The sequence below is a fragment of the Capronia epimyces genome, assembly GCF_000585565.1.
Source record: "Capronia epimyces CBS 606.96 chromosome Unknown aczIQ-supercont1.7, whole genome shotgun sequence".
Taxonomy (NCBI): domain Eukaryota; kingdom Fungi; phylum Ascomycota; class Eurotiomycetes; order Chaetothyriales; family Herpotrichiellaceae; genus Capronia; species Capronia epimyces.
This window is the reverse complement of record NW_006912910.1, coordinates 184,230-211,128: the sequence shown is the minus strand read 5'-3', so window position 1 is coordinate 211,128 and position 26,899 is coordinate 184,230. Positions and strand designations below refer to the sequence as shown.

Below are 26,899 nucleotides of genomic sequence, written 5' to 3'. Positions count from 1 at the left end.
ATTGTTGGTGAATAGCAGGCTCTCGGGCATGTTAGGCAGGGGACGACCTGCAATTCACTTCACGGTGGCCGAGCCCATAATTTAGCCGCCGAGCTGAGAGGCACAGCGCGGTCTTCAGGACGCCGACCTGACCATCGGGCAGACCCAGGCAGTGCTCTGCAAGCTGCTTTGTGGCTGAAGAGGCTCAATGAGAAAGAGAAAGGAAAAAGGCGCAGTACTCGATAGTGAAGAATAACACAGGTGCCTGTTTCCGACCACAACTTCAATGCAACTGCCTGCAAGGACTCGACTCAACTGCCCCATTGTCAAGAGCAATATCCTTTCTAGTCTTCAATTGCTCCCATCCTTTCCTTGCTCACTACGGCGTTTGTCGTCGAATTTCTTCAGCATGCCTAGATCAAGCGGAACTCGCTCCCCCAGCCATGTGGCCCGCTGACTATGTGCTCTCAGATCCTCACCATCTTCAGTGTTGGGGTGCACGAGGGCCGACAGAGGACCCCGATTGATCACCAGCCATGGTATGAAGGCTCCAAACTGTGCCGGCGTGAAGATATTGACCTCGAACATGGCCAGAGTGTGTGGGCCAACCGGATGGTCCCAGAACCGGTATACCCTTTGTGCGCCGGCAGTCAGTATCATCTCATCGCCTTACTAAGTGTTGGTTTGCCGCTGCCACCATTATCCTTACCTCAGTTCGGGGAACTCCCTCCGGACTCTCTCCCATAGTGCTCTCGCAAATTCGGTCTGCTCTGCACTTCGGGTGTGATAGTAAATATGGACGTCGAAGCCTGCGCGTTGTCCATTGGTAATGCCAGACGTGAACCTCTGGTATGCCTCGCTCAGGACACCTGTTTCGGGGTTCTTGAGAGATTTGCCGTCCTCGTTCAGCTCATCAGAAAGAGGTGGAAGGTTTTCATACCCCTCCAAGGGCGACGGATATGTGTAGAGAAATGGATCTGACATTGCCGAAATGTCACAGAGTATGAAGGAGGAATAGCGGCAGGCCGAACGCAACGCAGAATCGCCAACAGAAATGCGACACTGACAGGGCAGGCAGTCAACATATACCTTTTATACCTAGGTACCTAGGTATGCTTGCCACAATAATCAAGCACGGATGGCATCATTCCAGCTGAGTGTTGGTCCATAATCACTAAAAGGACCTATACTGTAATAATAACACGCTGCGTACTCCGTACTCGGCACGTATCCAAGGCGGAAACGATTCCGGCCACCTCGACCGTCAAAAGATGCGGCACGGGAACGAACTGCTTATTCACCACGAGCCCAAACCCTGACTGCACTGTCACCCTGAAGCTGATACAGCCACTCGCCGTCCGCCAGGTCCTGTTCGCGACTCCTGTCTGGTGAATCGTCAACACCAACGCCATCATACATGCCACGGTCGCCTCCTCTGCTCACTCGAATCACGCCCGAGACATCCTTTGCACTCCCGGTGTCCAACCCTCGTAGCTGAAATACCCACCGCGCCGAGTGTGCTAGGCCTGTGAGAAAATGTGCATGATTACGCTCCAACGGTGTCTCGTGGCCTGGACCAGATGTCGAGGACCAATGGAGTAATGGCGAGTCGGCCTGGCACGTCAACATCAATCCATGGCATTTCGTGCGGAGAGTGGCGAGAAACGATTGCAATTCTACGGGCGAGACTGACGGCTGTGAGGCCAGCAAGAAGTCGATGCCGTCGATCAAGATGAGAGGCTTTTCCCCGACCGAGCGGGCGAACGGGCTGGCTGTGGCCGGTGGGATTCGAGGCGAGAACACTCCGTCGGCGGATCTCGACGAGGACAAATGGCCAGATGGCGTGGGTCTTGTTGATGTAGAGATAGAGGGCCTCCTCAAAACATCGTCTAGAGCGTCCTTGATATCCTTTAGAGTAATGCTCCTGGGTCTCGTCGTCGGTAACTGGCGTGTATCTGCCTCTATAGTAGAAGCAGTAGCCGCGGTCGACGGGATCCCGCCGGTGAGCCCGTCGACGTATGTGATGCGTCTGTTTCTCAACAAGGAAGCAAAGTCCAGGCCCTGTTGAGCGATCAGTACTCTTTGAAGTATTTGATAACCGAGATGAAAGGGAGATGGCACGCATATCCCAGATGGGCCGATCCTCCCTGGTGGCTCACAGAGATGCCGAATGAAGGAAATAAGGCTAGAAACCAGATGAAAGCAGAGATGCAAATCACGTACCATCTTCTTTCCCATTTCCGCCCACAAGCTCAACGGCCTGAGCAGACTCACGAAAACCACTTCATGGCCAGTCTGCTGCGCGTGCCTCGGGCCGTCGTCGACTCCGTAAAGGGTCGCGTATAAGAGGCGCAGGGACAGCCATGGCGACGGCGTGGTCAGGACTGAGGTCACCAGCGTTTGTGTGTCAGGTGCCAGACAATCAGCAATGTAGGCAGCGAGAGGCACCGGGATAGACGATGGCATTCGTGCTTTACTGTAGGTTATACAGGGTGTGTGCAATGTTGCCGACTGAAAATCTGGTTTCAAATCTCCTCTCCTCTCGAGTTATGAAATGTGAGTCGTGCGAGTAAAGGCGAGGAAAATAGTGCCACATACAAACGACTCCGATCGTAGTCCTCTACTTATGTATCCGTACTACAGACTATATCTAGAATTTGCCCACCCGCTCATTGCAGGACTCGCCGGGCTCGTCTGTGTTTGTACGATACGTTCATAATCCGGAAATTGTGGGCGCTTACATGTGCACGGAAGATGTTAGGAATTTCACTTTTTCTTTTTGGTTCAATGGGGCGCACGTCAGTCCGACAAGACCATGCTGCAGGCATTCACAATATGCCATTGCTTGACGATAGTAGTACCACGAATTTCTATGCGACGCCACGGCTCCATCCAGCAGTATCTGGACGAGCGAAGGCACTGGTTCCCATGTTCGTAATGCGCAAGCCTTGCTGTCCGTAACATCTTCTCCTTCCTTGTTGATTCATCGCGGGTGTGTGGTATGGCTTTGGATGCCCTCAGCGCCCTCTCACCACAAGTCTCGACAAGCCGAGCATTTTCCCTCCGAGCGTTCTCAATTGACCTCAAAAGAGACACAGACCTCTTCGCAATTAGGCCTTCGCAGGTCCCCGTGCTCCCTTGGGTGCGCCGGTACGGAAACCGTTCTTGAATTTACTGTTCGAGGACGGTCGTTAGCCAGACAGTCCAAGGCCCATGCATTCGCAGCGCTTGGGGGAGAGTCGTCCAGTAGGCGGGAATCTCGTCTTGTGGCGTTTCAACATCCCCGCGCCTCGTCTTCGACTGCGAGTGCGGCATACTTTCCCGACTCCCGTGGCAAATAAGCAAGTTGTGGTTGGACTTCTTACCGAGCAACAACAGAAAGTGATCTCAAACGACCAGTGCCAGTGGTCTTGCGTCTCTTGGCCTTCTCGCTCCATTCGTACTTCCGGGTTTTCGCAGCAGGATACTATGCAGTTGGCAAATGTCAATCTTTCTGTATCATTCCGGAACAGGAATCGAGGGATGATGAGGGTGCTCGTACTCCGCAGTTCGCGCAGGTGTGCTTCTGAATGTGAAGGCTTCGGCGACCGCATCTGTGTAAGGTATTTAGCACACTTTATCCTTGTCGAGTTGTAAAGTCGGAACACGAACCTCCGGCAGAGAGTATGCGTCTTGTTGTGTCCTGCACCACTCCGTCAGAAAACTCCAATCCTCCGAGTTGCATTAGGATCTCGTAGAATGCGTACTCTTTCCGAAAGAACTCGTTCCCTTCGTCATCTTGACAGGTTATCCCACGAAGAGTTCTGTGCCGAGGTCAGTCGCTGTTGTCAGCGTTTATATGGGATATGAAGCGTACGGGAATTTGCTGGCTGTTGAACGGAATGGCCTATTTGACAAGGTGGTAGTAGTGCTGCAAGATCCCTCGATCAAGTTTGCGGCCGCCAGCGCAGTTTGTGGGCGCCAAGATTTGACCAGTGCCAAGACAGCCGCGACTAGGCCTGCGGTCACATGATTCAGCCTGAAGCGAAAATTAACGCATATGATTGGCTAATAAAGAGCGAGACAGCCTTGTGAGGAAATGAATAGTAGAGGTTCGGACGAGAAGCAGTAAGCGCTACATTCATCTTTACTCGCGGTGTACAGAGATCTATCAGTGCCTGTTATCCATTTTCTAACCCTTCAAGCTCGCACCCTCTCCCGTCTCAACCGGGATCGCTTCAATCTCCATGAAGGAGTCCCTGCTCGTATTGTAGGGCTTGTCATCGCTGGTGTCCCAGTCGAGGGAGCAAAGCTACTGACCAGGCAGCTGCATGCACTACTTACTCTTTTGCCATCCTTTGAGCAACCGCCCAGAAATGTCGGTAGAGGGCCGGTGTTAGCTGTTGTAGCCGTATATCCCGAGCAGAAAGAGAACATGGCAGACGAATATCGAGGATCAATCAGATTTCGCAAGCAATTGTCCTGATTGCATATCATTTTTGAGGCAGTCGTGAACGTGGCTGGATTGGCATGGTCAGAATTAGAGCTGGAGGAGAGGGAGGGAGGAGAGGAGACGTTTGCTCCCGAAGTATGTGATGTAGTAGTCTTTGAGGTTGGCGGAGTTGACACAGAATTAGCTAGGCTAGAGGAGACGATGGAATCGGCCGAGCTTGAACTTGTAGCCCCTCCGGAATTGGCTATGGCGCCTCGGCTACCGGCAGTTGTAGAACTGGAGTTGGGGTTTTCTGATGTGGTTCCTGTTGAAGCTGTCATGGATCCAGCGGTTGGTGTGCTGCTAGAGATGGCACAGCTCGAAGCTACCTCTGACCCTGACTCGATGCTGTTGAGACTGATGCTTGAGAGGGGGAGAGTACTTAAGCTTGACGTGACCGTCACAGCTGATGTTGGGGAGATTGAGCTCGAGTTGATTGGTGTGGTGCTTGATGAAGACAAGACGCCTGAAGTCGCCACTGTCGAAGTCGTCGAAGTCGTCGAAGTAGTCGAAGTAGTCGAAGTCAAGGTGATCAAAGAGGTAGTTGAAGAGACCACGGTGCCGACGGATTCGGAGCTAGTGGGTGTCGAGGAAGAGCCAGTGGTCAACACGACTGAAGAAGAATTTGAAGTCATCGGACAATTTCCCCTCGGCACACTGAGGAGCTGTCCCACAAGCAACGCATCCCAATTGACGTTGGCATTCGCAGCCTGGAGGGCCTCAAAAGTAATTCCTAGGGTCTTCGCGATCTTGTAACCATCATCTCCTTGAACGACAGCATAGGTGCACGGCAGGGTGTTGGTAACTGTCTGATTCGTACATAGAACAGACGAATAAGTGCCGTCAAAAGAGCTGGGGTATTGCCAGCTGGAGCAAGGGTTTGGAGTGGTAATTTTCACGGACTGGACGTACGCAGAAAACGGCGCAAGGCTGAAATTAGTGTACCCTCCTCCCCAGGCAACAGTTGCGCCATTGTTGTCCGGATCGCCGGCACACCACACACCCAGATGTAGTCGAGATGGTGTCTGGGGGTACTGGTACTCACCAGAGGTCGCAAGAGAGTTTTTCAGCGTCCGAACGTTTTGTCCGTCAATCGACCAAGTTAGCGCAGCAGGACTCCAATCCAAAGCGTAGGTGTGGAATTGGTCCTGCGGAGCAGTAACTGCCGGTGTCGAGCCTCTGTCATAATAACCGGTGATACCCTTTCCGAAGAAATTGGTCTGAACCTTCCCACTAGCTCCTGCGAAATTGTTACCCGACCATTCCCAGTCTATCTCATCCAAGTCATCCGACATCATGACTGCACCTGTGATGATGCCGGCTCCGGGGGCTGCTTTCAGGACTACTTCGATGCGCCCAAATAGGACATAGAAACGAGACCAAATGTAGGGTGCATCGTAACGTTTGGCAATCGTGAAATTGGCGCCGTTGGGGGCACCGTAGTTGACCGTTGCAAAGTCGGCGAGGATCCAATCAGTGGGGGTTGTGGTCTGCTGCGCGAAAGAGACAGAATAGGTGCTGCTAGCTAAGCCAGGGATGGCGGGACATGGACCTGAGAAAACGCCATGTCAGCGCATGCAGTTGTCTAACGAAGGCAGACTCACTACTCAAGGGATTGCAGGTGTCTGCGCTCGCAAGGCTCCAGAGTGCGGCCGATGTGAGTAACACAGTAGCTAGGGAGGTGGATAACGCCATCACGGAAGATAGACGAGGTGTGTCACAGTGTTAGTAGAAGGAAGATTATGATGGTGAGTGGGAATGTGACAAAACAGAACGACAGTCTGAATAGCAAGGGCATGGGAGAAGAGCAGGCTCTGTGTGGAAGATATCAATCGCAAGTAGACAATGAAAACACGGCATGTCTGCACCCCACCGCAGGCTGAGTCGGGAACAAAGGGAACAAGACAATGAAGAGGCTGCTTGCACACGCAGACCAACAGGCATTTTACAGAGCTCTGGCGTGCGCTGTTTCCATTGCCAGTGAAAAATCATAACATAGCTTTCAAGAGTGGCCCCGAAATACATCGGAGTCCAGGCTCGAAGGAGTGTAGTTGTGTCTTTGTATTTATCTGCCAGTGCTAGTAGGTAGAGCAAGCAGGTGAGGACAAGTGACAAGTAGGGTGAAATAAAATAAGAAGAATATAATAACAGGTAGGAACAAGATACGTATTAGATGCTCATCGCCCGATCAGGCCAGTGTTGGCCCACCGGCAACGAAGAAGGAGCGACAATCGAGAAGGCAGGCACCAAGCAGGTGACCTGACTGAGAACACTACGAAGACGGATTTGGCTTTTCATCGACCGGTAGTTTCTCGGAAGTTTCGCTCCGCAGCCCGGAGCCGCCAAACTCTCCACCCACTAAACCCAGAATAGGCCTCATCCAAGATTAGTATCGCGCTTTACTAATAATGCGTAAAATATCTAATTGGGATGGATACCTTGATCCGCCGCTTCATTCCAGCCCCAGAAATATGAAAATAGAAATATTCTTCATAGTACAACACAAACACCCGTCGCTGCCAAATCAGCCATCAAGCCTGTAGCCAACATCACCCCTGAACAAGCCCCCGGGGAGCACGATATCTCTGTTCGTCGTCCAACTATGGTTGACGTGACCGTGGACGTGGAACACGGAGTCGCCGTGGCAGCACAAATCTCTACGATCTGAATCCTGTACTGTGTGAAAGGGACGACGGTTGCGAAAGTCGCTTGGACCGGGTCAACCGTGAACTCTGCAGAGGAGGTGGGTGTTTGCAGCGGCGGAAGTCCAACGGTTGTAGAGCTTGACATGGAGGATCGTGAGCTACTATCTGGGATAGAAAGCGAAAGAGCGCTGCTCGATTGAGACACAGAGGCACTGGTGGTTATTGACGTCGACACTGGCGGAGGGCCAGCACTATTCGCAAGGCTGGTGCTTGTGGTTGGAAGGAGACAAGCTGCCGCCCAGGGAGGACAAGAAGTGGTAAACAGTGTGGTTGTTATCGTGGTCGTACCGCTCAAAGCCGGAAGAGTGCCGCTTGAGCTCCGCGAGGCAGTGGTTGACAATGGCGTTGTTGTGATCATCTCGTCCGAGCTGGTAGTGGTGGTTGTCGTACTTCGCAAGGGGTCGACCGAAGGTGCTTGAGTCGGCGCTCCAGAGAAAGTTGGATCTGGCTGAGGCGTCGCAAATATCTCTCCTCCGGGACCGAGAATCAATAGAGCTGAGTCTTGAACATCTGCAGAATCGTTCTTGTTAACACCAGCCTAAGCACCATAGAGGGTCTTGATAGACTCTGTATGTGTCTCTATGGTGTGTGAGCGTAACACGGGAAGCTTACTTCCTTCTTCGTCCGCAAGGACCGTCCCAGAAACCTCTGAGTACTGCGTACACAATCCCACAGCACCGTCATTGGGCCCGTTGAACGTTATTCCCAAGCAGGCTCCTGGAGAATTGGCGCGATTGTAATCGACGCAGGTGCCAATGCAGAGGCTGAAGTTGGCCACATTGGCCTGAGATAAGATGTCTCCGTTGTAATTCGTGGCACATTGCAGTTGCCAGGTATAGTTTCTGCTGGTGACATAGAAGTACCCATCATAGTCGTCGCATTTCGCCACTGTCGTGATGGGAGGGGATGATTGTCGCGACACAAGCTAGTGGCTGTCAGCGACCTGCAATGATCGAGGTTCGCGACTTTGTATCTACCCGTGATGCGTCTTGTCCGCGATCATCTTCTCCCGCAGGAGCAAGCAGCTGTCCATCTAGTCCGCTTGGTTCTGGAATGTGAGGTAAGCCGAAACGAGCAGCAGCGAAAGCGGCAGGCGTTTGAGCCAGTAAGACCAACACCAGCGAGGGATTGAGGAGTTGCATCTCGGATCACGGCCCAGCAGTATAGAGAGAGAAGACAAGATCATCTCGCGACATGTCGAAGGATGGACTTCGTGTTGTTTCTGCACGGTCCCTACATTCAGGTCAGCATTGGAATGTGGTGCCGTTCGAGGTCGTCCTTACACACACCACAGCCAGCACCACTGCGCCGAGAGGCGTCGGGTATTGGATCTGTCACCATCTATCTTTGTGCGCGGGCGAGGACCAGGTGAGGTGATAGAGACGAGGTTCGCCGGGAGACATACTACCAGGAGAGCATCAGATGAGCAGAAGCCACGCGAGAGTCCTCATTTCTGATCTTGAAGGGAGAAGGCCACCTCGATGCAGCCGCTGGTTCGCAGGCATGGCGCCAACGTTTCCCTGAGCAGCTGAGCAAGTTATGGCAAGGTGACCAGAAGCAAATGGATGCGTTGATGAGGGCCCAGCGCAGGAAAGGACCTGTGGAAACTGCCTGGTCTAGGCGCAGAGATTAGTGGTATCCGTACTGTATTATTTAATAGTTGAGCAGACAGCCGGCAGCCCAGGCGATCCTGAAGGTGATAGGAGCCTTGTAGAGGGTCTAAAACTAGCAGTAAACGTTCCACTTCCACTTCCACTTCCTTCTACACGACTGTTTCCATTTGGTTCCCACCTCCACCGTCTGCCTGATTGGGGTGGCCCAGTTGATATCGTAATGAGCAATCAATCCTCCACTTTGCGCCCTCTTGTCCGCCACTGCACAAGACAGCAAAATGATCTTCGGCTCCGTTGTGGTTTTCCCCATTAATGATGCCCCCCAGAAGCGTTGCCTTAGCACTTGTATAGAGTCCTAGTACTATAGCCAAGTCTCGAAAAGGCGAATTGGGCCGAACTCGCTCCGTGGAAGACTTTTCCAAGGTGGCATCCCGCTGAGAACTTGACTGGCCGTGCCGTCGAAGTATCAGGTCGACCTGGCCGCGAGCGGGTGTATTGCGTATAGCGTAGTCAAAGGTAGAGTCGTCGAAGCTCTGTGCGGGCGCCCTGTCCAAGAGACCAGAAACAACTACGCCGTAGCACCTGGCTGCCTCGCTCCATACTGTAGACAGATGCATCTCGTCTCAATGGTTTTGTCTCGCGTTCCGGCTGTTCCAGTACCGCGACACAGCCTTCCGCGCCGTTTCGTTCTGGAAATCGGAGCGCGCCCTAAAGTGGTTGAAGACGGCAAACTCGAGGTCATTCATGACATAAGTGTTTGGTTGTGCTTGGATGTTGCGCCAGATCTGTGCCAGGGAGCTCTCCAGAAGTCGAAGGATTTGAGGATCGATTTGGCCAGAGGGGCTGTTCTGGGCTATGTTCAAGGCTTGTCTTACAGTCAGCTCCACTGTCCTCGACATGTCTTCAAGCGTGAGCGGGTGTGATGAATAAGTCAAGCGTCGTCTCGATTCAACAGGACGTCAATGGTGATGGTAGAGGAGGAAGCATCTCGAGGCGGCGGGCGTCCATCGCAGGGGTTTTTCTAAAGCCGAGCAGGAGCCTCACGCTCCAGAATCAGGGGGTAAGTTCAGACAAAGCTGGCGACGACAAGGTGACAACGGTTGTGCAAAAAAAGCAAGCCATTCTGGTTAAACAAACCGCACTGGCTGCCCCACTGATGCGCAGTGCAGTGCATCGATGCTGCGATGGCCGCTGTCCCATGTTAGACGAAGCACGCACGGGGGTTGCTTGGAGTGGAGAGTTTGACCTCGACCCTCGTTTCCCGAGGTCGCCCTGTATACTGAGTAGCTTCCTGCGAGAGGAAAATAGCAATAGATACTGAAGGGGCTTGTGTTTGAGAGTCGATTTCCCCGGAAGCCTGTTCGTCCGAGAGCATGGCCTACACAGTCTTTTGTCACACCAAGGTTCAGTATTGGCCATCCCGGCTACTACTCGGGAGCCGTTGCGTCCAATCTAACCGTCGGTCGACTGTGACAAGCTGTCACTCGTGGCGACCCGGCATTTTGCGAGGTTGGGTCGTAATAATAGTCAACTAGGATCAGACTGTCAGGATAATACTAGCTAGTCTTTGGGCTGGGAGCACGTGCGATGGGAATTTCGGCATCGACCAGGACAGGGATGGGAGTCAAATCAAAAGGGGGTGCATACTGCTGGAAGTCGGTACTTGGTATCCGTACACGCGCCGGGGACAAAGTCAGCTTTGGCCCAGGTATCGTCTCAGCCATGATGCGGGTGGACCAACAGCAGCCCCGGTCGACGCAATGGGAGTTTGCACAGTGCTGGACGTGTACTCGTACCATTTGCGACTAGTACCGGGGGCGTTGGGGGGCCCTGGGGGGGCAAACGTACGTACAGTAGTGCCTCGCCAGACCAAAGCGCGAGGGCAAAAGACAGTGGATACTGTACAGCGACCCACTCTCAGGGTGCCCGAATGCCATGTCATATTGACTTTGAAATGCTTTAGAAAGGCGCCTGACGCATCCTTCCCTTGCTCCCGTCGGGGGTGGTGGCAGAGAGGTCGGGCAGCTTGACCCAGATACAGATGATGTCTCGTCGCCCGCGACTCTGCTATTAGCCGAGTGCCCTGAATAGAGTTTCAGGCCGAGCAGGTGCCGTTGCCGTGCCAAGCTGGAGGGGAGCAGCCAGCATCGTGGTGTGCCAGTGTGGTGTTGTCTCTCATGGGGCGGGCAGCTGTAGCCTGACAGGTCCTTGTTTCTAGAGGCCGAGGCACCTCAGCTACTGGCTGCCAATACTCCAAGCCGGCTGGCAGTGTGCATCCGTAAACCTTCACAACAGGAGAATGAACCCGCCATGTCACAGGTAAGCCATACCCTCCTTGTGCCGGCGCTCGACGGCAGTAAGCAGGCCCTCGGACCCAATAACAGCCAATCACGGCCCTCCTCAACCCGCGAATTCCTCCCGGTGAGGCGGTGGCTTGCAGCGGGCGGCGGGCGGTGAGTTTCATTACATGCCCTCCGGAATGTGGGAAGAGTGAGCAGTCGATCTCCGGGCAGTATCGGGTCAGGATTACAATCGTGTGTCTGGAAGCGCAGGGAGCGGCCCGACCAGTGACTGGGAGAAGCCAATTTCAAACTGCTGCTGCGCTGAGATCCCCATGGGGCATGCTCTGAACGAAATCAGTCATCGATGACTAGATTCTTATCTACCCATGGTTGTATTTGATTCATGTCGAGCACTGGCACTGCAGTGAATTCCGACTGTACTATGTAGACCGGACTTCTTTCACACATTTATTCAATGCGAGTGCTGAAAGGTGAATATAGGCCCAGTCAGAGTCGGCTGCAGTGATATGCGTCTAAAAATCCAGTGTTTGTTCGTTGCTAGACTGAAAAGGAACATGACATTCGGACAGGCGTGATGCAGCCAACGCAGAGTAGGCTTTATCCTCGTCGATCATCGTCTTCCTAGGTCGGTGGTTGCAACCCCGTTGCATTAATGACAAGTGTAAGGTACTCGTAGATGGTAGTCGTTCGACGCCTCGATGACCTTGCCCCAGTCCCACCATCCCTCTCCGACCTGGGGAAGAGACATCTGAAAGAGAGTTTGTGTTAGAGTGGAACGGACATGTACCCACCGATGTGGAGGGCAGCAAGAGTACTTCCAAGATGCAGCTGGAAGTTTCGAGTTGTCTTGAGTAGTGAGTCTGGGACTCTAGTGTCAGCTGAACACACTGGAGTCGGGAAACCGTGTATACCCTTGCGTCACAGCAGGCTTGAACAGGGTTGCTCCCTGCTATTACGGCTAGCTGCGGCATCAGCAGACAGGTTTGTAGACCAGCTCCAACGACATTGATCCCACTACTCTTCTGGACCTAGTGCTGGCCCTGGGGGCTTGCGAACTTTGAGTCGAACTCAACTTTTCAACCTCCTCTTCCATTGAGCAGTGGGCGTCGATACACGCTGGCATGGTATCCTAGATAGGGTTTGCTCCTCTCCTTACAGGGTTATGGTGTCGATGTAAGGTGCATACCGGTGCTCCGTCGGTGGCCGCTGTTTAGGGAATTCGAGCGTCATAGGAACGGGTCAAGAATCCTTGATAGAGCAGCTCAAGCAGTGGTACACCACGGGAGAGGAACATACCCAAAAGAACTGGTTCCAACCCTCCACTTGGGCCTTGCTAGATACCACGAGGACTTAGGCCCCCTAATAACTTCGGTATAGTCAATCCATGACGATGCCCTGCATACCTCAAGTATGGTGCGAAGTTGCAAGCTCTAACAGTCATGTTGGATGTTTAGGCACCTTTGTAGCCTGATCGGATGCGCGGAGCGCACAACTGCAAGCACTCGGTGTGCCCATGTATGTACCCCCTCTGTCCGTGTTGGGCCGTCTGGTCTCGATGTCGATGTCGATGTCCTACGTGTAGGAAGCATGCCGTCAATCTGTCAAATCCCAAGCCAAATGCCTGAACGGCAGAACGAAGGTCTGGTTCTGGCGTGTTCTTGTGGATGCTGGCGAGGCCGCAAGCTTCTGCCATATGTCGTAGCTCAAGCTGAGGTCAGGTCTAGAGAGCAGCACATCGGCAGATTCTAGCTGTGGCCTGGTGTGTGCATGGTACTGGCGACTTGAGGGATTTCTGAAAGGCCACTTGACGACGAGGTCAACATAAAGAGTATTGCATAGCAAAGATGATCCGGGTTCAAAGAGCACGACGAAGCCTCAGAGAACACAGTAGGCGTAATCATTAGACATATTTGGGGAATGGGCCTTGGAAGGCTGGCAGCCTTAAATCATCGGAGAACCAACTAATCAGATTTTGTACGAATCGGTACTCCATACAGAGTATCCGTACTCCGGAAATACTGCTGGCATTATTGCTTCTGGGCGCCTTCTGGGTGCCACCAAGCCCGACTGTCCCATTACCAAGGCTCTGTGGGTACGATCTCTCTCCCTAACAAGCATAGTGCGTGCCTGAATAGGTGCCTGAGGCACCTAATGGCCCCATTGCCTACCTGATGGAAAAAGAAGGAGGCCAGGCGAGAGCCCATTGTTTCTCTCATCTTGTGTCGAGCTATGCAGCAATGCTTAACTTCAACATGTTTGTCGGTTGTTCTCTATACCGGTTTTCTCTTCCATGCGCCAGGCTGTCAGCGCACCTAAACGTCCTCTGATCCTACTAACTTACTGGGCAACGAATGCAGCTTCATCGCTGGTCGAGACCTATCTATCTCCTCAGAGCCCTCTTCCTCCCCCGTCATGAGTGTCTCGTCACCACTGCCAGTCTCACCTCGCTACTCTTGTTGTATCAAGCTCAGAACCACATCTCGACAGCGGCAATAACGAGGCTAGACACGCCATACACGCACATTCTCGCATCTACCAACTGCGAGACTCACCGAAACTTCACCGAAAAGCGACCAGCACCTTGACCCTTCCCAATCTGACATGGTTTCGATCGAAAACTCAAGGTTCCTTTGTCGTCCTCCTCGAGATGGGTGCAATTTCGTCTTCAAGCACTTAGTCCACAGCTAGATGAAGGATATAACTATGAGAGACAGTGACAGGACAAGAGCTGGCATGGTCTTCCTTACTGGTGGTGGAAGCACCCTAGTTGCGACAGTGGACTTCCACCCTTGGGTACACTCGAGACATACTTGAGCACGGCGGTGAAAGATCAGCTCTACACACTCCAGACCCCTCTGACCGTTGGGTTCTGCATTTTGATGAATGCCATGATTGATACCTCAGTATCACGATCGATTTTATTGCGGACTATTGGATGAGAAAGTTCAACGAAAGAAGCTGACCTATTACAGCATACTTTGAGGCTGAGAAGATGCTCCCGATGGCTCCCAACACTTCGCTTATCTGTACACGAGCGTTCAAAGTGGATGAGGCAGCGAAGAGTAGGTACAAGAAGAGCAAACAAGCCCCAGATTGAATCCTGGTACGATTCGGCAACTAGCAAGCTCCAACTCGCGTATTTACACAAACTCTGGCCTACTCCCAAAGACCATCTTATCAACAGTATCCAATTCACTTTGACACCTGTGCGTTTTCCATTTTCCACTTTCCTTTCCAAGACGACCTGATACCCTCAAACTTAATTAACATGTTCATAAAATGGAAGCCAAAGTTTATGTATCGCCAGATACTTAACAATACTGTCGTGGCGGTATCACCATATCATTGCATTGGTATCGGGCAAAAGTGCCTTGACTAACTACAACCAGGGCATTTCAACTGAAAGACGTCCAAGCTTTACGAGAAAGCGCTTTACACGGGAGTGCTAATCTTATCTTGCCTCTGCGGCATGCCACAATTGACCTTGTCTGCCACATCCATTACCCAAGGTATGCCGTTCGGGCGGTTTGAAGTTGAGAAGACACACAGCATCCCGGGGGACCCTTAGCCCCCAGAGACTTGCCATCTAGAACGCTGTACTACAGCCAACCCATTCATACCGCTTTGCCCGCAGACACGTTCGACTCTTGGGACAGCGCAACAGTCTGGCAAAGCTATATGTTGAGCCACCCCAGGAAGAGAAATTGTCACGGTCAAGCTAGGCAGGGCCGTGACTAGGCTGAGAGGAATCTGAATGTCCTTTGAGTCCTGTGGAAGTTGATTCACTATTGGCAGGTATGGACTTGCTGTTCGGAATCCCGTGAGTCACTTTGCCATTTCCTGAACCGAAAGACCAAAACAGCAAACGTCTCAAGAGAGTTTACACCTCTTTGGCATAGTCCTGGAACAAGTGATTCACGATCCTGGAAAGGGTTAAGCGTACAACTTTTTGCGTACTAGACCCATTCGCTGGCAGAGCGGCAGATGAGCCATCTCAAACTGACAGGGGTCAGAACTCGGTTGCGCTAGTGCCAATAAAACAAGGGTGATCTCCGAGAGTTCCATGGTGGTGTCGTTCTCCAAGACTACCGAGCAGCCTGGCGCAAGCGGCTATGGCAGCTCAACCTGCGGGACATCGACTTTTGCGAAGAATCTTTGCTGTGGACAGCTCCAGAGGTTTACGTGTCGTGAATCAAACTGGGCTTGTCGGTCATACTGGATGTGAGACTGTGACATGTCATCGTTTGTATCTTGGTATCATAATGCTGCTAAGTTCTTGGGACACCGGAGTCAACAAGATAGTGCCAATGACCCATTTGTCGCATCTCAAACGTTCTATTACCTATAATGATACTTAGGACAACAGCAGTTTTGCTGGACTGTTGATATTGCTAGATAAGGCGAGTGCTCCGCCATAATATTGTGCCTCTGCTAGTGAGGGCTCTAATCCGGAGGAGCATAATTTACCCGGTGGCTGGAAATTCTGACGTTTCCTCGCCTTCGGGCCCTTTCGACTTGTCGTGCTGGCACAAGAGACCAGAATACATCTGGCTGTCATAAGCAGCATGGCAGCTTATTGAAAGAATGCGCTCAATCCTTCTATGGTGTCTCTAGCCTGCGGCCTTCCCCCGTTTTTGGCGTCAATCGAGCGTTGCCAATCCTTTGATGAAACTTGGAAATGGTGTACTATTTCCAGTCCACCGCGGTTGATCCGCCTGCATACATCTACGTAGGCAAGGATAAAGTTGAGAGTGCGGACTGCTCTAGACGCTACCAGAGTTACATTCTGACCATGCGACAGACGAAGATCTGATCAAGTTCGGCTGGGATGAGGATGTCTGGTAGGAGCCTTGCATTCCACGCTTTGAGGATGATTTGACTTATATTACTCGCTCGCAGGGTACTTCTGCAGATGTGGCCGAGTTCGCATGCCTCCACTGATACTGGCTAGTTTCATGTGGATAATCTTTCCAGCGCGCATGTTTACCTGCGACTAAAGGCTGGCGAGTCGTGGACGGCCATTCCTCAAGCCCTCCTGGAGGACTGCGCCCAATTAACGAAGGCAAATTCCATCGAAGGTACGTTGGACACCGGGAGAGCTAGAATCATTGTCTTGACTAGTGTGGGGCCACCTAGGTAACAAGAAGGACAATGTCACGGTCATCTACACGCCATGGTCGAATTTGCGAAAGGACGCCTCCATGAGCACAGGCCAGGTCGGGTTTCACGACTCCAAAAAGGTCAAGAAGGTCCACGTGGCCGAACGACAGAACCCCATTGTGAACCGGTTAAACAAGACGAGGGTGGAAAGAGTCCCTGATCTGCGAGCCGAGCGAGAAGCGGATCAGAAGCAGAAGCGGAAGGCTGAGAGGATCCAACGGGAGCAGCAGAAGGCCAAAGAACGGGAGGAAAAGCGGAAACGGGAAGAGTTAAGGTGGCAGAAAGATCATGCTTACGACGATCTGATGCGGGAAGAGGAGATGGTGAGCAATCAAGATCTTGATGCCAGGTTCTACGAGGAGGAATTCATGTAGAAGGGCAGAAGGGCAAGAAGGGCAGAAGGACAGAAGGACAGAAGGACAGAAGGACAGAAGGACAGAAGGACAGAAGGACAGAAGGACAGAAGGACAGAAGGACAGAGGGACAGAGGGGCAGGAAGGACCAGAGGCCACCGGTCAGTGTTACTCTCATGCCTCACGATTCATGTGACTGGAACTGTTCTGGCTCTCCTCGTGCCCTGCCCGGATAGATACTTGACAATGTGTGGTGTTGGGCACCAGCCACGGTGGCTTGCCGCCCCCAACCTCGTGACATAGCCGCATCCCCTGCGTCCAACATCCTGCGCACTGGCAACACATTGGCCTCACCAGCCAGCTTTCTTTTGTGCTGTCTGTTGCTCGTTGCGTGACTTTATTTCGAGCGATGCTGCTAGCTGTCCTCATCTCGCTCAAGTTGTACAGTCATCATCACTTGTGCGAGTACGAGTACTCGTCCTTGCTCCACTGCATCTACCCACCAACCTCTTGACCACGAGACTCATTGCGCTTCGAACATCCCAAATCACTTCTTCTACGTGTCGAGCTCGTTGTCAATTAGTTTCTTCCATCGGCTTACGCATAACACTGAATGGCTTCAACCGAAGCCCCTCCCCGCACTCACGGTGAGCAGTAGCACATTCTTTGCCTTCCCTCTCATGAGGCTGACCTCAGGAGCAGATAGACATGGCCGACATCGCCCCTTCGCAACATGGATGCGCCGACTAGCGAACCTCAAGCCCCTCCATGTAGATTCCAGCGATGCCGCTGCCAGTCCGAGACGTTCCAATCTCCACATGACCATCAAATCCAAGAAAGGCAATATTGCGAAGAACAATCCCTACCCTCTGTCCTCCCGCCCCGAGGCTCACAGTCATGGCCACCTATCCTCCTCGGCTCCTCTGTCATCGCAGAGATCAAGACATAGCTCCATATCACAGAGCAAGAACTCAGTGTCTGTCTCCCACGACAGCCAGGCTGGCAACAAGTCAAGGGCTCCTACTCTGGCCACACAGGCAGAGACGACCAGGTCGGATGCTGCTCCTTCGGGAGTAGGGACCAGTGCCACGGCTACCAAAACAGATGGCGGAAGAGACAGTACATTTTCGTCACCTGCGCCTTCGGTCCGGTCTATGGCAACCACCCTGACTACCGTTCAGTCAATAGCACCTGGACAGAACAATCCTACGGCTCCTATGTTGACAAATGCGTCCACCGCAAGCAACTCGACTCCCTCATATGGTGGCCCGCCTGCCACTGCTGTCCCTGCACACCTCGCACCTCACGCACACCCTACGACCTACCAATCCGCCACCGCCAACAACATCCTCACAGATGACGCCTCCATTTTAACTTTGGCATCATCCTCCAAGCGACGCCGGCGAAATTCCGTCGACACCAATGCCTCTATGAAGGCTCTTGCTCCAGCATCCATGTTCGGCGGTAGTCGTGAATCCCTTCCCCTTTCCGTCTTGTCCGGAACTGTCATTCATCCTACTGCGGACAATGCTTCGTTTCGGGAGGGTGGTGGTACCGTCCACACGCGATCCAACTTCAGCGCCGAAAGAGCCAGTCTGATTTCAGCTTCTGGCGTCACTGCACCGGTTCTGGCAAGCGAGCGGAACAGTTATATCGGCAGCAAATACGGCGATGGCGCTAGTGTGCGCAGCGGACTCCTAGGCGCAGGACACGGGCGGAACGATAGCATGAGCGGCAGTATTGGAGGTCAGCGCGAGAAGGAAAAGGAAAGAGAGCGTGAGAAGGACCGAGAAAGTGGAATGGTCACTGCGCCTACAAGCCCGTTGGTCGATGGGCCAGGTGCGGGAACACAATATACTTCGGCCCTTGGGGATTTTGCGAAGGCCTCGGACACGGAGGGTGCCGGCCACGTTAATGGCTGAGCTGAATAAGACAAATAAACAGAAGAGGAGCCGCAGACGCTGCTGCGACTGTCAAACCGTTGAAAGGACGTGGAACGAAGGGCGACTAAGTCATCAGCTTTAAGATATGGATGAGATGACCCCGAGGGACAGAGAGTACGGATGGACGACAACTACTCGCCCCGTTCATGGATTGGGTGAGTTGGCTGAGTGCAAGTGAGCATGAGCATGGCGATGGCGTTCGTGAAAACCTGGTATGGTTTGCGGAATGGGTGTGCTTGTGGGATTAAGAGACATGATACCCCTTCTTTCATGAAAGTTGTCCAAGACAGATCAGGGACAAGGCCTGGTCAACAGAGCAGGACAAAGGCAGCGTGTATTTCCTGGACAAGAGGTTAACTTAGATGCCTTTTACAACAAGGCCTGGGTCTAACTATGTGACCAGACCGGACTGAACGGCATGGAATGGAATGGAATGGCGCAGTTGTGCAAGTATGGAATAACCCAAAAGTTATGTTAGCCATTAAGCATATCCTACGAAGTGAGTGTCTGTCTGCGTGTCTACCTACCTTACCATGTCGAGGGTATATCATGTTGTGTAGAGTAGCAGTAATCGCTACATAGCACGGAGGACGTGTATGGCTAGCGGAATACCTGGGAGGAATGGACTCCGTCTAGAGGAGGTCATTACTAGGGGCGTGAGAGATATAGTCAGTCAGGTTGGAATCTAGTCCGTAGAGGGGGTTGGATGGATTGGATATCAGATGAGATGATCAGATGACGGCTAGCTGGCACAGTAAAATCCGGCTTCACAATTTATATACAGCGAGGGCTAAGCTAATCGGATTCACTTAAAATCTGGCCTGTACCTTGGACGGGACGTCCTGAACGGCCCAATCTGAGAACTGCTTCTGGCTGACTGTGCGCCTGACTTGCTCGGGAGTGAAGCCTTTGGCCTCGGTGGCTGGATTGTATCCCAGACCATTGATCCTCCCGACTTCCTGGTCTGAGACCGGGGCGGCGACTTTGCCGTCTGCACGCCGGTATACAGTCACAACCACGGCGCCGCCGAGGCCGAGGTTGTGCTGCAAGCAGTATTTCGTGTCGTCGACCAGCCGGTTGTTGGCCCAGCCTCGGAGGTGCCACGTCAATTCGGCGCATTGAGCAAGGCCAGTGGCCCCTATGCATATGTTAGCCCCGAGTCGGACAGGTGATCCGGGGGAAAAATGCCTTACCAAGAGGGTGGCCTTTGGAAATCAGGCCGCCAGATGGGTTGATAACATATTTCCCCCCATATGTGATGCCGCCTTTTCGGACCAGCTCGTGTGCTTTGCCCTTGGGACACAAGCCGAGAGCATCAATCGTGCAGAGCTCGTTGGCACTGAAGCAGTCATGGAGTTCGACCACCTTGACATCATCAGGAGTGATGCCCGCCTGTTCCAGGGCCTTTTGGCCAGCATACACGGACATTTGGTATCCAACAAGGTCCATGGATGATCGGCTGAAAAGGTCTGGAGAGTCGGTGGCGAGCTGCTGGCCGGCAATCAATATAGCCTGCGACTTAAGATGTGGGCGTCTGTCGAGGAAATCCTGGGACACCACGACGGCGGCGGCGCCGCCATCAGAGGTAGGGCAGCATTGGAGTTTGGTCAGCGGCGGATGGATCATAGATGACTTCAGGATCTGTTCTAGTGTGTACTCGTCGGTGAACTGAGAGTATGGGTTTCTCTTGCTGTGTTCATGATTGACACGCGCGATTTCGGCAAAGTCTTCCGCCGTGGCACCATACTTTTCCATGTACTCTCGACCAGCATTACCGAAGAGCTGCGCAGCCCCGGGAGCGTTGGTGACGCCTCTTGTCGCCTTCATCATAGCATTAGTGGTACCGGTAGGGTTCTCGCGATCGTTGAAATATGCTTGGAGACTGCCAGGGCTCATCTTTTCGAAGCCGACGACGAGGACACAGTCCGCAGCGCCATAGGCAATGGCTTGGCGGGCCATGTTCAGACCAGTGCTTCCGGTCGAGCAATTGTTGTTGACGTTGTAGATGGGGATTTGGGTCATGCCGAACTGGTAGAAGACGCGTTGGCCGCAAGTAGAGTCGCCGTAGCAATAGCACGCAACGCCCTGGTCGACATCGTCGTAGGTGATCTGAGCATCGAGCAAAGCTTTGATACCGGCTTCGAAGCCCAGTTCGGTGTAGTCGACCTTTCCACGGGGTTTAATGAACTTGGTCATACCCACCCCCAGGATATAGGCGGGCGCGGGTTGTTTGCGAGGCATGGTCGGCGATCAGGACGAGGGCCAGATGTTGGAGAGAGAGAGGCGGGAGGCGGTGATCGAAGGGTTGTCCTGACTGCAAGGGAGAGCACAGAAATCGAACGATAGACGACGATAGGGTTGCAGGTTGAACAAGCTCTGAGCGAGAGAACTCGTGGCTGACAGAGATACTGATGTTATAGAAGTACTCTGTAGTGGTGGAGTGGTGGCCGTATCTCCCGTAGTCCACGGATTTGGACCGACATCCTCGGCTTTGAGGTGTGTCGCCTCGCCAAAGCCGATGGATCTGCGGCATCTCCAATTCCAGAAAGGCTGCTAGGCTGCTTAGGCCACGGACACTAGGGACTGACCACTGGGGGAGGGTTGAATTGCGGGGAGGAAGCGCCGAAGCAGAAAACACCGAGGTCGGTCTAGGGAGCACTCAGGAAGCCCTAGGGAGTTGCTTAGGGTTAGGGTTAGGGTTAGGGTTAGATAGGAGTGCAGAGTACCTTACCATGTCGCACACTTCTCCGTACATATACAGATACAAGAGTACTCCATATTACCTTACTACAGTAAGCCTCGGTTAGTACGATAGCACCTTAGTACGATGTCGCAGGATATCGTTACGCCTTACGAAAAATTTTCGAAATTTGTATATAAAACTAGCGTTATTTGTGATATTTATAGATATAAGCGTATATCGTTAGGTTTTCTAGAAACTTATTAGGTATCGCTATAGTACGACCTCTTATCGTGGAGATAAGAAGACGATAAGAGGCTTATTATGGCGATAAGAAGATAATAAGAGATATTTTGCTTATATAATTATACTAGTACCCCTTAGTAGTGCTAAGAGTAGTGCCAAGGATTATTAGGTATATCGATACCGCCTCTATAACGATGAAATGACTGAAATTTTCGTGATCGCACTAACCGAGGCTTACTGTACTCTTTAGGTCTCTGAGCCAGAGTACCCCTCTATCCGTACCTACAGATATCTAAGTACCAGGCCCAGGTAAATACCAGGCAAATGGCAAATCCAGACGACCTACACAGATGATCATCCGCTTACTGCACGCCGTGACGCGCTTTGATCACCACTGCCACTATTCTTCGAATATGGTTTGAAGGCCAGACCTTTGGCCAACCAGCAATCGGTGAGTTTCAGGGATGCGTTGGTGTGATACCTCCTAAGCCTGGTCTCCCTTGCGCCCTAGGCATGCCCATGAGCACCGGCGGCAGCAGGACCGGCTGGCTAAAGGGCAAGTTCAGTCTGGCATACCACTCCCTGTGCTCCTGGTGCTCCATATCCGCCAGGTTACGTCACTGGATTGCTTTCTTTGATGACACCAATGAATGAATCAATAATGACTGCATTCAACATTGGTGGGCGGCATGGGTGGCATTGGTGCATGGGTTTCCCGTTCTTGCCCAGTGCCCCCCTTCTCCCCCCACCAGCCATTCTCCCTTCCACCCTTCCACCCCACATCAGCTGCCACTCTCCTGCCTGAGGCACCTAAGCAGTCCATAGACTGCCCACAGTGCCCAGACACTGCCCAGAGCATGCCCGTAGCTTGCACATGCGGCCCAACAATGGCTTCGGCTTCCATTCTCATTGTTGTCTCCATTGGCACAACTCTTCATCCTTCTCATCTTCCCCCCATCGGTCCCCTACATCGACGAAGCCACAACCACAACGTTTCCAGTTTCCAGCTTCACAGCTCTTGCACGCTTTCTCGTGGGCGGCTTTGTCCCTCTCCACAGCTTTTTGGCACGTTGTGTGTTGGGGACCCCTTTCGAGAGGTCCAGCTTGAGCCCCAAAGATCCCGTCTCCTTCAAGCACGGAACAAAAAGTTTGAAGGTCAAACAGGCCGAAAGCATCAATTGGCTAGAAACCTACCTCTGTCCATTCCTCTGAGCACTCCGTTGTCCGAGTGAGTGCTTCGGTGCCCGTGCCGTATCCAGCAAGTGCTCTTGTGCTTGACCATCCGTTGTCTTAAGAGGCTTGTGTCTGCGATGGGAAAAGAAGTTCATAAATAAAGAGTCTGTTATGGAGTGTGGAACGCGGAGAGATCTTCTCATGTGATTGAGAGATCTTCTTGCGTTCCATCGGGTTCCGCAGCCCAATTGTGTGTTGAACAAGTATCGTTCGACGCTGCGTCCAGTCTGCGACATCATATAGTGGTTTATTGACCTGGATCGTCCCCGGCGATGAGCCATGCTAGCAAACAACACGACACTTCGCCTCTTGACCATGATCCAGCTTCAAAATTTCCCTCCAAATCATCTCAACCACCCTTAATCATGGCGCCTCAAACGAAGTTGGACACTACTTGGAACTCCAAGGATACTCAAATCTACTATGCAAAGAAGTACAGACAGGTTCTTTCTTCGGCTCCTGCATGCGCTTTGGCTGTCGTTGCAGGCGTGAGTGGATCTCAAAACGCCCTCAGCAGAGGACAAGATTGACAAGCAGACAGGCTCCTTTGGAGAATATGAAAGTCCGAATGCAATCGTACGTATCCCCTACGTATCCCCTGAAGCCTCATAGACCGATGATGCTGACCGAGAGCAGATGCCATTTCCCAAATGCTTTCCAAGCTTTAAAATACACCTACCGCACTGAAGGTCTTCGTGGTTTTTGGGCTGGTATGGCAAATTCCTTGAATATCAAAACACGCGGCTCATCCATTTGCTCAGGTACATTGAATCCGCTGGTGTCAATCACGGTCTCGCGCGCTCTAGGCTTTTCGATCTACCGAAAGGCAAAGTACACCTTTGACAGCTGGATCGAAACAGCCACCGGCCGATCTCCCCTCCAACATGTCAACAAGCCTGGCACCTACCCCGACCTATCAACCGTGACTTGCTTTACTGGCGCAGGCATGGTTTCAGGAGGTGTTACTGCCGTTGCGTTGAGTACGTTTGCCGAATCGAATCGCAGAGAATGCTCAAGCTAATCAGTCTACAGCTCCTGTCGAACTCATCAAAAATGCAACCCAAACCTCCGTTCTCATGGCTTCTAGGGGCAAAGACACTGGTCTTGGTGCAGGGGGAGAAAAGAATGTTGCCAGAGTCAGCTCCTACATGTCCATGAAACGTGTCATTGCTCGACAAGGCGTCTTGGGATTGTGGACTGGCTTCCGTCTCCATCTCCTCCGCGATGTCATTGGAAGTGGAATCTACTTTGGCATATACGAGACCACCAAGCAGTCATTGAATTCCTACTACGGTGCCGAGAGGGCGAATTCTGCAGGGGCTGTTGCTGTCGCTGGTGCCATTTGCGGTGTTGGTGCTTGGGTCGTGGTATGTCTTTCCTCCTATGGTCCCCTGTCCCCCTGAAGCAATCCTCATTTACTGACCAGGCTTTTAGACCTATCCTTTGGATACAATGAAGACTCGCGCTCAGAACAATCTTGTTGGCGCCGATCACGCCCCTCGTCCCTCTTCTTCGACCACCAAGCCCACTGCGGCTCTCTCTGCGGCTTTCAACGCTGCGGCCAAGGCAGCCTCGCGCTCTTCGAAGTGGAAGGGCGTGGAGATGATCATCCTGCGCTCGTCGATCCAGAACATGATCCAAATGTCGATCTTCGAGCAGGCCAAAATGTTCGTCGACAACCTGAGCTTTTCTGACGGCAGCAGCACCCTGCCAGAGGTGGAGCGGCACTTTGGCCGCGATAGAAAGCTGTACAAGAATGACCAGTTGTGAGCAGCGGGCTCTTGGGGGGCATCGACGTGCTGTAGACAATGAATGAGTTACCACAATGTGTCCACGTGATTTCCGCTGCTTATTGTTCCAGTGCTCTGGCGTCCGCCCTGTGCCCTTTTTGTACCTTAATAAGTATATACAGACTGCGTGATTTCGCTCCTGATTCTTTATAGACTTGATGACGACGTCCTCTTGCGACCTATACTGCTTTACCCTGTTGTATAGTGGTTGTCGGCCGCTGTGTCCATCACGGACCTGACCTGACGTTAGGCAGGGATGTCTATCTGGGTGACATCACCATTAGTTTCCGCCACTCTCTACGGTCTCCTCCGGACCTCTATATCGTATCGTTGGCCTTGTTCATGCTTTGGGCAAGCGGCGACCCTCGGAGATACCGTTAATGAAGAAGTGAATTGAACGATGTGGATGGCGGTCTCATGGCTGTCATGTCACCTGACGTCGTTGTTATTCCACCATGTTCTACCATCGGTCTTACAAATTGACGGTCGAGTCTCGGACCATTCGTCCATGACTCTGTCGCAGTGTCCCCGTGCTGACATCTCCTGTGGAGCGACGCAGATCCTTCTTGAACCTTTTCCGGGAATCCAGAGTCACGGTACGGATATAAAGATGCCCAGCTTGCCCGTAGAATCAGAACGGAGGCAAATCGACCTCAAACATACTTTTCCCACTCACGCCGTACCCTAGCCTACATACACATCGTGATCGTGATCGAGATCGTGCCCTGCTACCATGTCCGACCGTTATCCTTCGGATGTGCAGGATGCCTCTCCGCTAGGCAAACCATTGCACTTCGAGTTTAGTGGGAGAACCGCTCAAAATCGTCTCCTCAAGGCGGCAATGACTGAGCGACTATCATCGTGGGACCTGGCGCACAAGGAGAAACGAGGTGTCCCGTCAAAGAATTTGATCCGGGTCTACGAACGATGGGGCGAGGGGCAATTTGGAGTCTGCCTCAGCGGCAACATCATGGTTGACTATCACCAGCTCGAAGCTAGGGGCAACCCGATCATTCCTCTCGAAGCCCCCTTTGAAGGGGAGCGATTTGAAGCCTTCAAAGAGCTGGCAACCAAGGCCAAGGCCCACGGCAGTCTGATGGTGGGACAGGTCAGCCACCCTGGACGGCAAGTGGAAGCAATCAACAACCCGGACCCGGTTTCGGCCAGCGATGTTCAGCTCGAGGGGGAGGTGATGGGCATGAAGTTTGCGAAACCACACGCTGCCTCCCTCGAAGAGATCAAGGACATCATCGCCCGGTTTACGCACGCAGCCGAATACCTCCACCAAGCCGGGTTCGACGGCATCGAACTTCACGGCGCACACGGCTACCTCCTTGCTCAATTCTTGTCGCTGACGACCAACAAGAGGACCGATGGGTACGGCGGACCCCTGCGCAACCGTGCTAGGCTTATCCTCGAAATCGCCGAGTCTATCCGGCAGAAATTGCCCTCCTCTTTCATTCTTGGGATCAAGATCAACTCAGTCGAGTTCCAGGAAGGTGGGTTTACTGCTGAGGAGGCTAGAGAGCTGTGCACTCTACTGGAGGAAGCCAAATTTGACTTCGTCGAGTTAAGCGGTGGCACATACCAATCCCTAGCCTTTGCTCACAAGCGGGACAGCACCAGGAAGCGAGAGGCTTTCTTCCTGGAGTTCGCTGAAAAGATCACGCCTGGCCTGCAGAAGACCAAGACGTATGTCACCGGCGGGTTCAAGACCGTGGCGGGAATGGTGAATGCCCTCCAATCCGTCGACGGAGTCGGTCTTGGCCGGCCTGCATGCCAGGAACCGCGGATTGCAAAAGATATACTAGATGGCAGCATTACCGGCGCTCTGGCCCAAAAACTCGACCCCGACAATTTCGGACTGACCAATATCGCTGGTGGCTCTCAGATCAGACAGATCGGAAAGGGTCAAGAGCCGATCGATCTGTCCAAGCAGGAGAACGTCGATGCCTTCATGAAAGACTTGGCCAAATGGAGCGAGAAGATGGCCTCTGGCGATCCCAGCAATTATGGGTTCGTCGACATTGAAAGCGCCATACCGTACGGTTCGGCATGAGCAATATACAATGTACACATAAGATGGGAGGGAGCCAGCATGGCTTGACTTGTTGACTTGCGCAGCGGCAACATCAGACATATACGGATGGACACAGATACATTAAATTATATACCTTAAAGCATTTGTAGATATACGGAGTACATACTCCTAGACAGGCATATCTCTCTACTAATAACGTGCATGATAAGCGAGTGAAACAGACAAGCGAGTGAAACACCTCACCAAATTTCCACACCATCCAACTTTCAATATGATTTTCTCCACCACCAGCGATGGCAACTATTAATGAGGAACGAAAAATAAATCTTGCTCTTCAAGCTATCAGAAAAGACCAAAATCTCAGTATCCGGGCCGCAGCTAC

The 26,899-nt window shown here is 52.5% G+C and overlaps 10 protein-coding genes across 10 annotated transcripts; 4 read left to right on the top strand and 6 right to left on the bottom strand.

Moving 5' to 3' along the window:
* Positions 1 to 330: 330 nt before the first annotated feature.
* A1O3_07875 (DOPA 4,5-dioxygenase) lies at positions 331 to 963 on the bottom strand (the record flags this gene model as incomplete). The annotated part of the gene is made up of 2 exons (XM_007737980.1): positions 331 to 613; positions 689 to 963. 2 exons carry the CDS (start codon positions 961 to 963, stop codon positions 331 to 333), a joined length of 558 nt encoding a protein of 185 aa, XP_007736170.1.
* A 309-nt stretch (positions 964 to 1,272) lies between these two features.
* On the bottom strand, positions 1,273 to 2,445 carry A1O3_07874 (uncharacterized protein; the record flags this gene model as incomplete). Its single annotated transcript, XM_007737979.1, has 2 exons — positions 1,273 to 2,040; positions 2,203 to 2,445. The coding sequence occupies 2 exons, from the start codon at positions 2,443 to 2,445 to the stop codon at positions 1,273 to 1,275; spliced, it is 1,011 nt and encodes a 336-aa protein (XP_007736169.1).
* A 2,308-nt stretch (positions 2,446 to 4,753) lies between these two features.
* On the bottom strand, positions 4,754 to 6,145 carry A1O3_07873 (uncharacterized protein; the record flags this gene model as incomplete). The annotated part of the gene is made up of 3 exons (XM_007737978.1): positions 4,754 to 5,026; positions 5,125 to 6,002; positions 6,055 to 6,145. The coding sequence occupies 3 exons, from the start codon at positions 6,143 to 6,145 to the stop codon at positions 4,754 to 4,756; spliced, it is 1,242 nt and encodes a 413-aa protein (XP_007736168.1).
* Positions 6,146 to 6,940: 795 nt separating this feature from the next.
* A1O3_07872 (uncharacterized protein) lies at positions 6,941 to 8,071 on the bottom strand (the record flags this gene model as incomplete). Its single annotated transcript, XM_007737977.1, has 2 exons — positions 7,768 to 8,071; positions 6,941 to 7,665 (listed from the first exon to the last, which is right to left on the bottom strand). The coding sequence occupies exon 2, from the start codon at positions 7,511 to 7,513 to the stop codon at positions 6,941 to 6,943; it is 573 nt and encodes a 190-aa protein (XP_007736167.1). The 5' UTR covers positions 7,514 to 7,665; positions 7,768 to 8,071.
* A 1,320-nt stretch (positions 8,072 to 9,391) lies between these two features.
* A1O3_07871 (uncharacterized protein) lies at positions 9,392 to 9,667 on the bottom strand (the record flags this gene model as incomplete). Its single annotated transcript, XM_007737976.1, has 1 exon — positions 9,392 to 9,667. One exon carries the CDS (start codon positions 9,665 to 9,667, stop codon positions 9,392 to 9,394), a length of 276 nt encoding a protein of 91 aa, XP_007736166.1.
* A 6,082-nt stretch (positions 9,668 to 15,749) lies between these two features.
* A1O3_07870 (uncharacterized protein) lies at positions 15,750 to 16,605 on the top strand (the record flags this gene model as incomplete). The annotated part of the gene is made up of 4 exons (XM_007737975.1): positions 15,750 to 15,822; positions 15,873 to 15,907; positions 16,023 to 16,149; positions 16,208 to 16,605. 4 exons carry the CDS (start codon positions 15,750 to 15,752, stop codon positions 16,603 to 16,605), a joined length of 633 nt encoding a protein of 210 aa, XP_007736165.1.
* A 659-nt stretch (positions 16,606 to 17,264) lies between these two features.
* Positions 17,265 to 18,506, top strand: A1O3_07869 (uncharacterized protein; the record flags this gene model as incomplete). The annotated part of the gene is made up of 1 exon (XM_007737974.1): positions 17,265 to 18,506. The coding sequence occupies one exon, from the start codon at positions 17,265 to 17,267 to the stop codon at positions 18,504 to 18,506; it is 1,242 nt and encodes a 413-aa protein (XP_007736164.1).
* An 830-nt stretch (positions 18,507 to 19,336) lies between these two features.
* Positions 19,337 to 20,768, bottom strand: A1O3_07868 (sterol carrier protein 2; the record flags this gene model as incomplete). Its single annotated transcript, XM_007737973.1, has 2 exons — positions 19,337 to 19,665; positions 19,721 to 20,768. The coding sequence occupies 2 exons, from the start codon at positions 20,766 to 20,768 to the stop codon at positions 19,337 to 19,339; spliced, it is 1,377 nt and encodes a 458-aa protein (XP_007736163.1).
* A 2,283-nt stretch (positions 20,769 to 23,051) lies between these two features.
* A1O3_07867 (uncharacterized protein) lies at positions 23,052 to 24,456 on the top strand (the record flags this gene model as incomplete). Its single annotated transcript, XM_007737972.1, has 6 exons — positions 23,052 to 23,174; positions 23,228 to 23,262; positions 23,323 to 23,396; positions 23,448 to 23,666; positions 23,719 to 24,053; positions 24,121 to 24,456. The coding sequence occupies 6 exons, from the start codon at positions 23,052 to 23,054 to the stop codon at positions 24,454 to 24,456; spliced, it is 1,122 nt and encodes a 373-aa protein (XP_007736162.1).
* A 753-nt stretch (positions 24,457 to 25,209) lies between these two features.
* Positions 25,210 to 26,535, top strand: A1O3_07866 (oxidoreductase; the record flags this gene model as incomplete). Its single annotated transcript, XM_007737971.1, has 1 exon — positions 25,210 to 26,535. The coding sequence occupies one exon, from the start codon at positions 25,210 to 25,212 to the stop codon at positions 26,533 to 26,535; it is 1,326 nt and encodes a 441-aa protein (XP_007736161.1).
* Between the last annotated feature and the right edge of the window lie 364 nt (positions 26,536 to 26,899).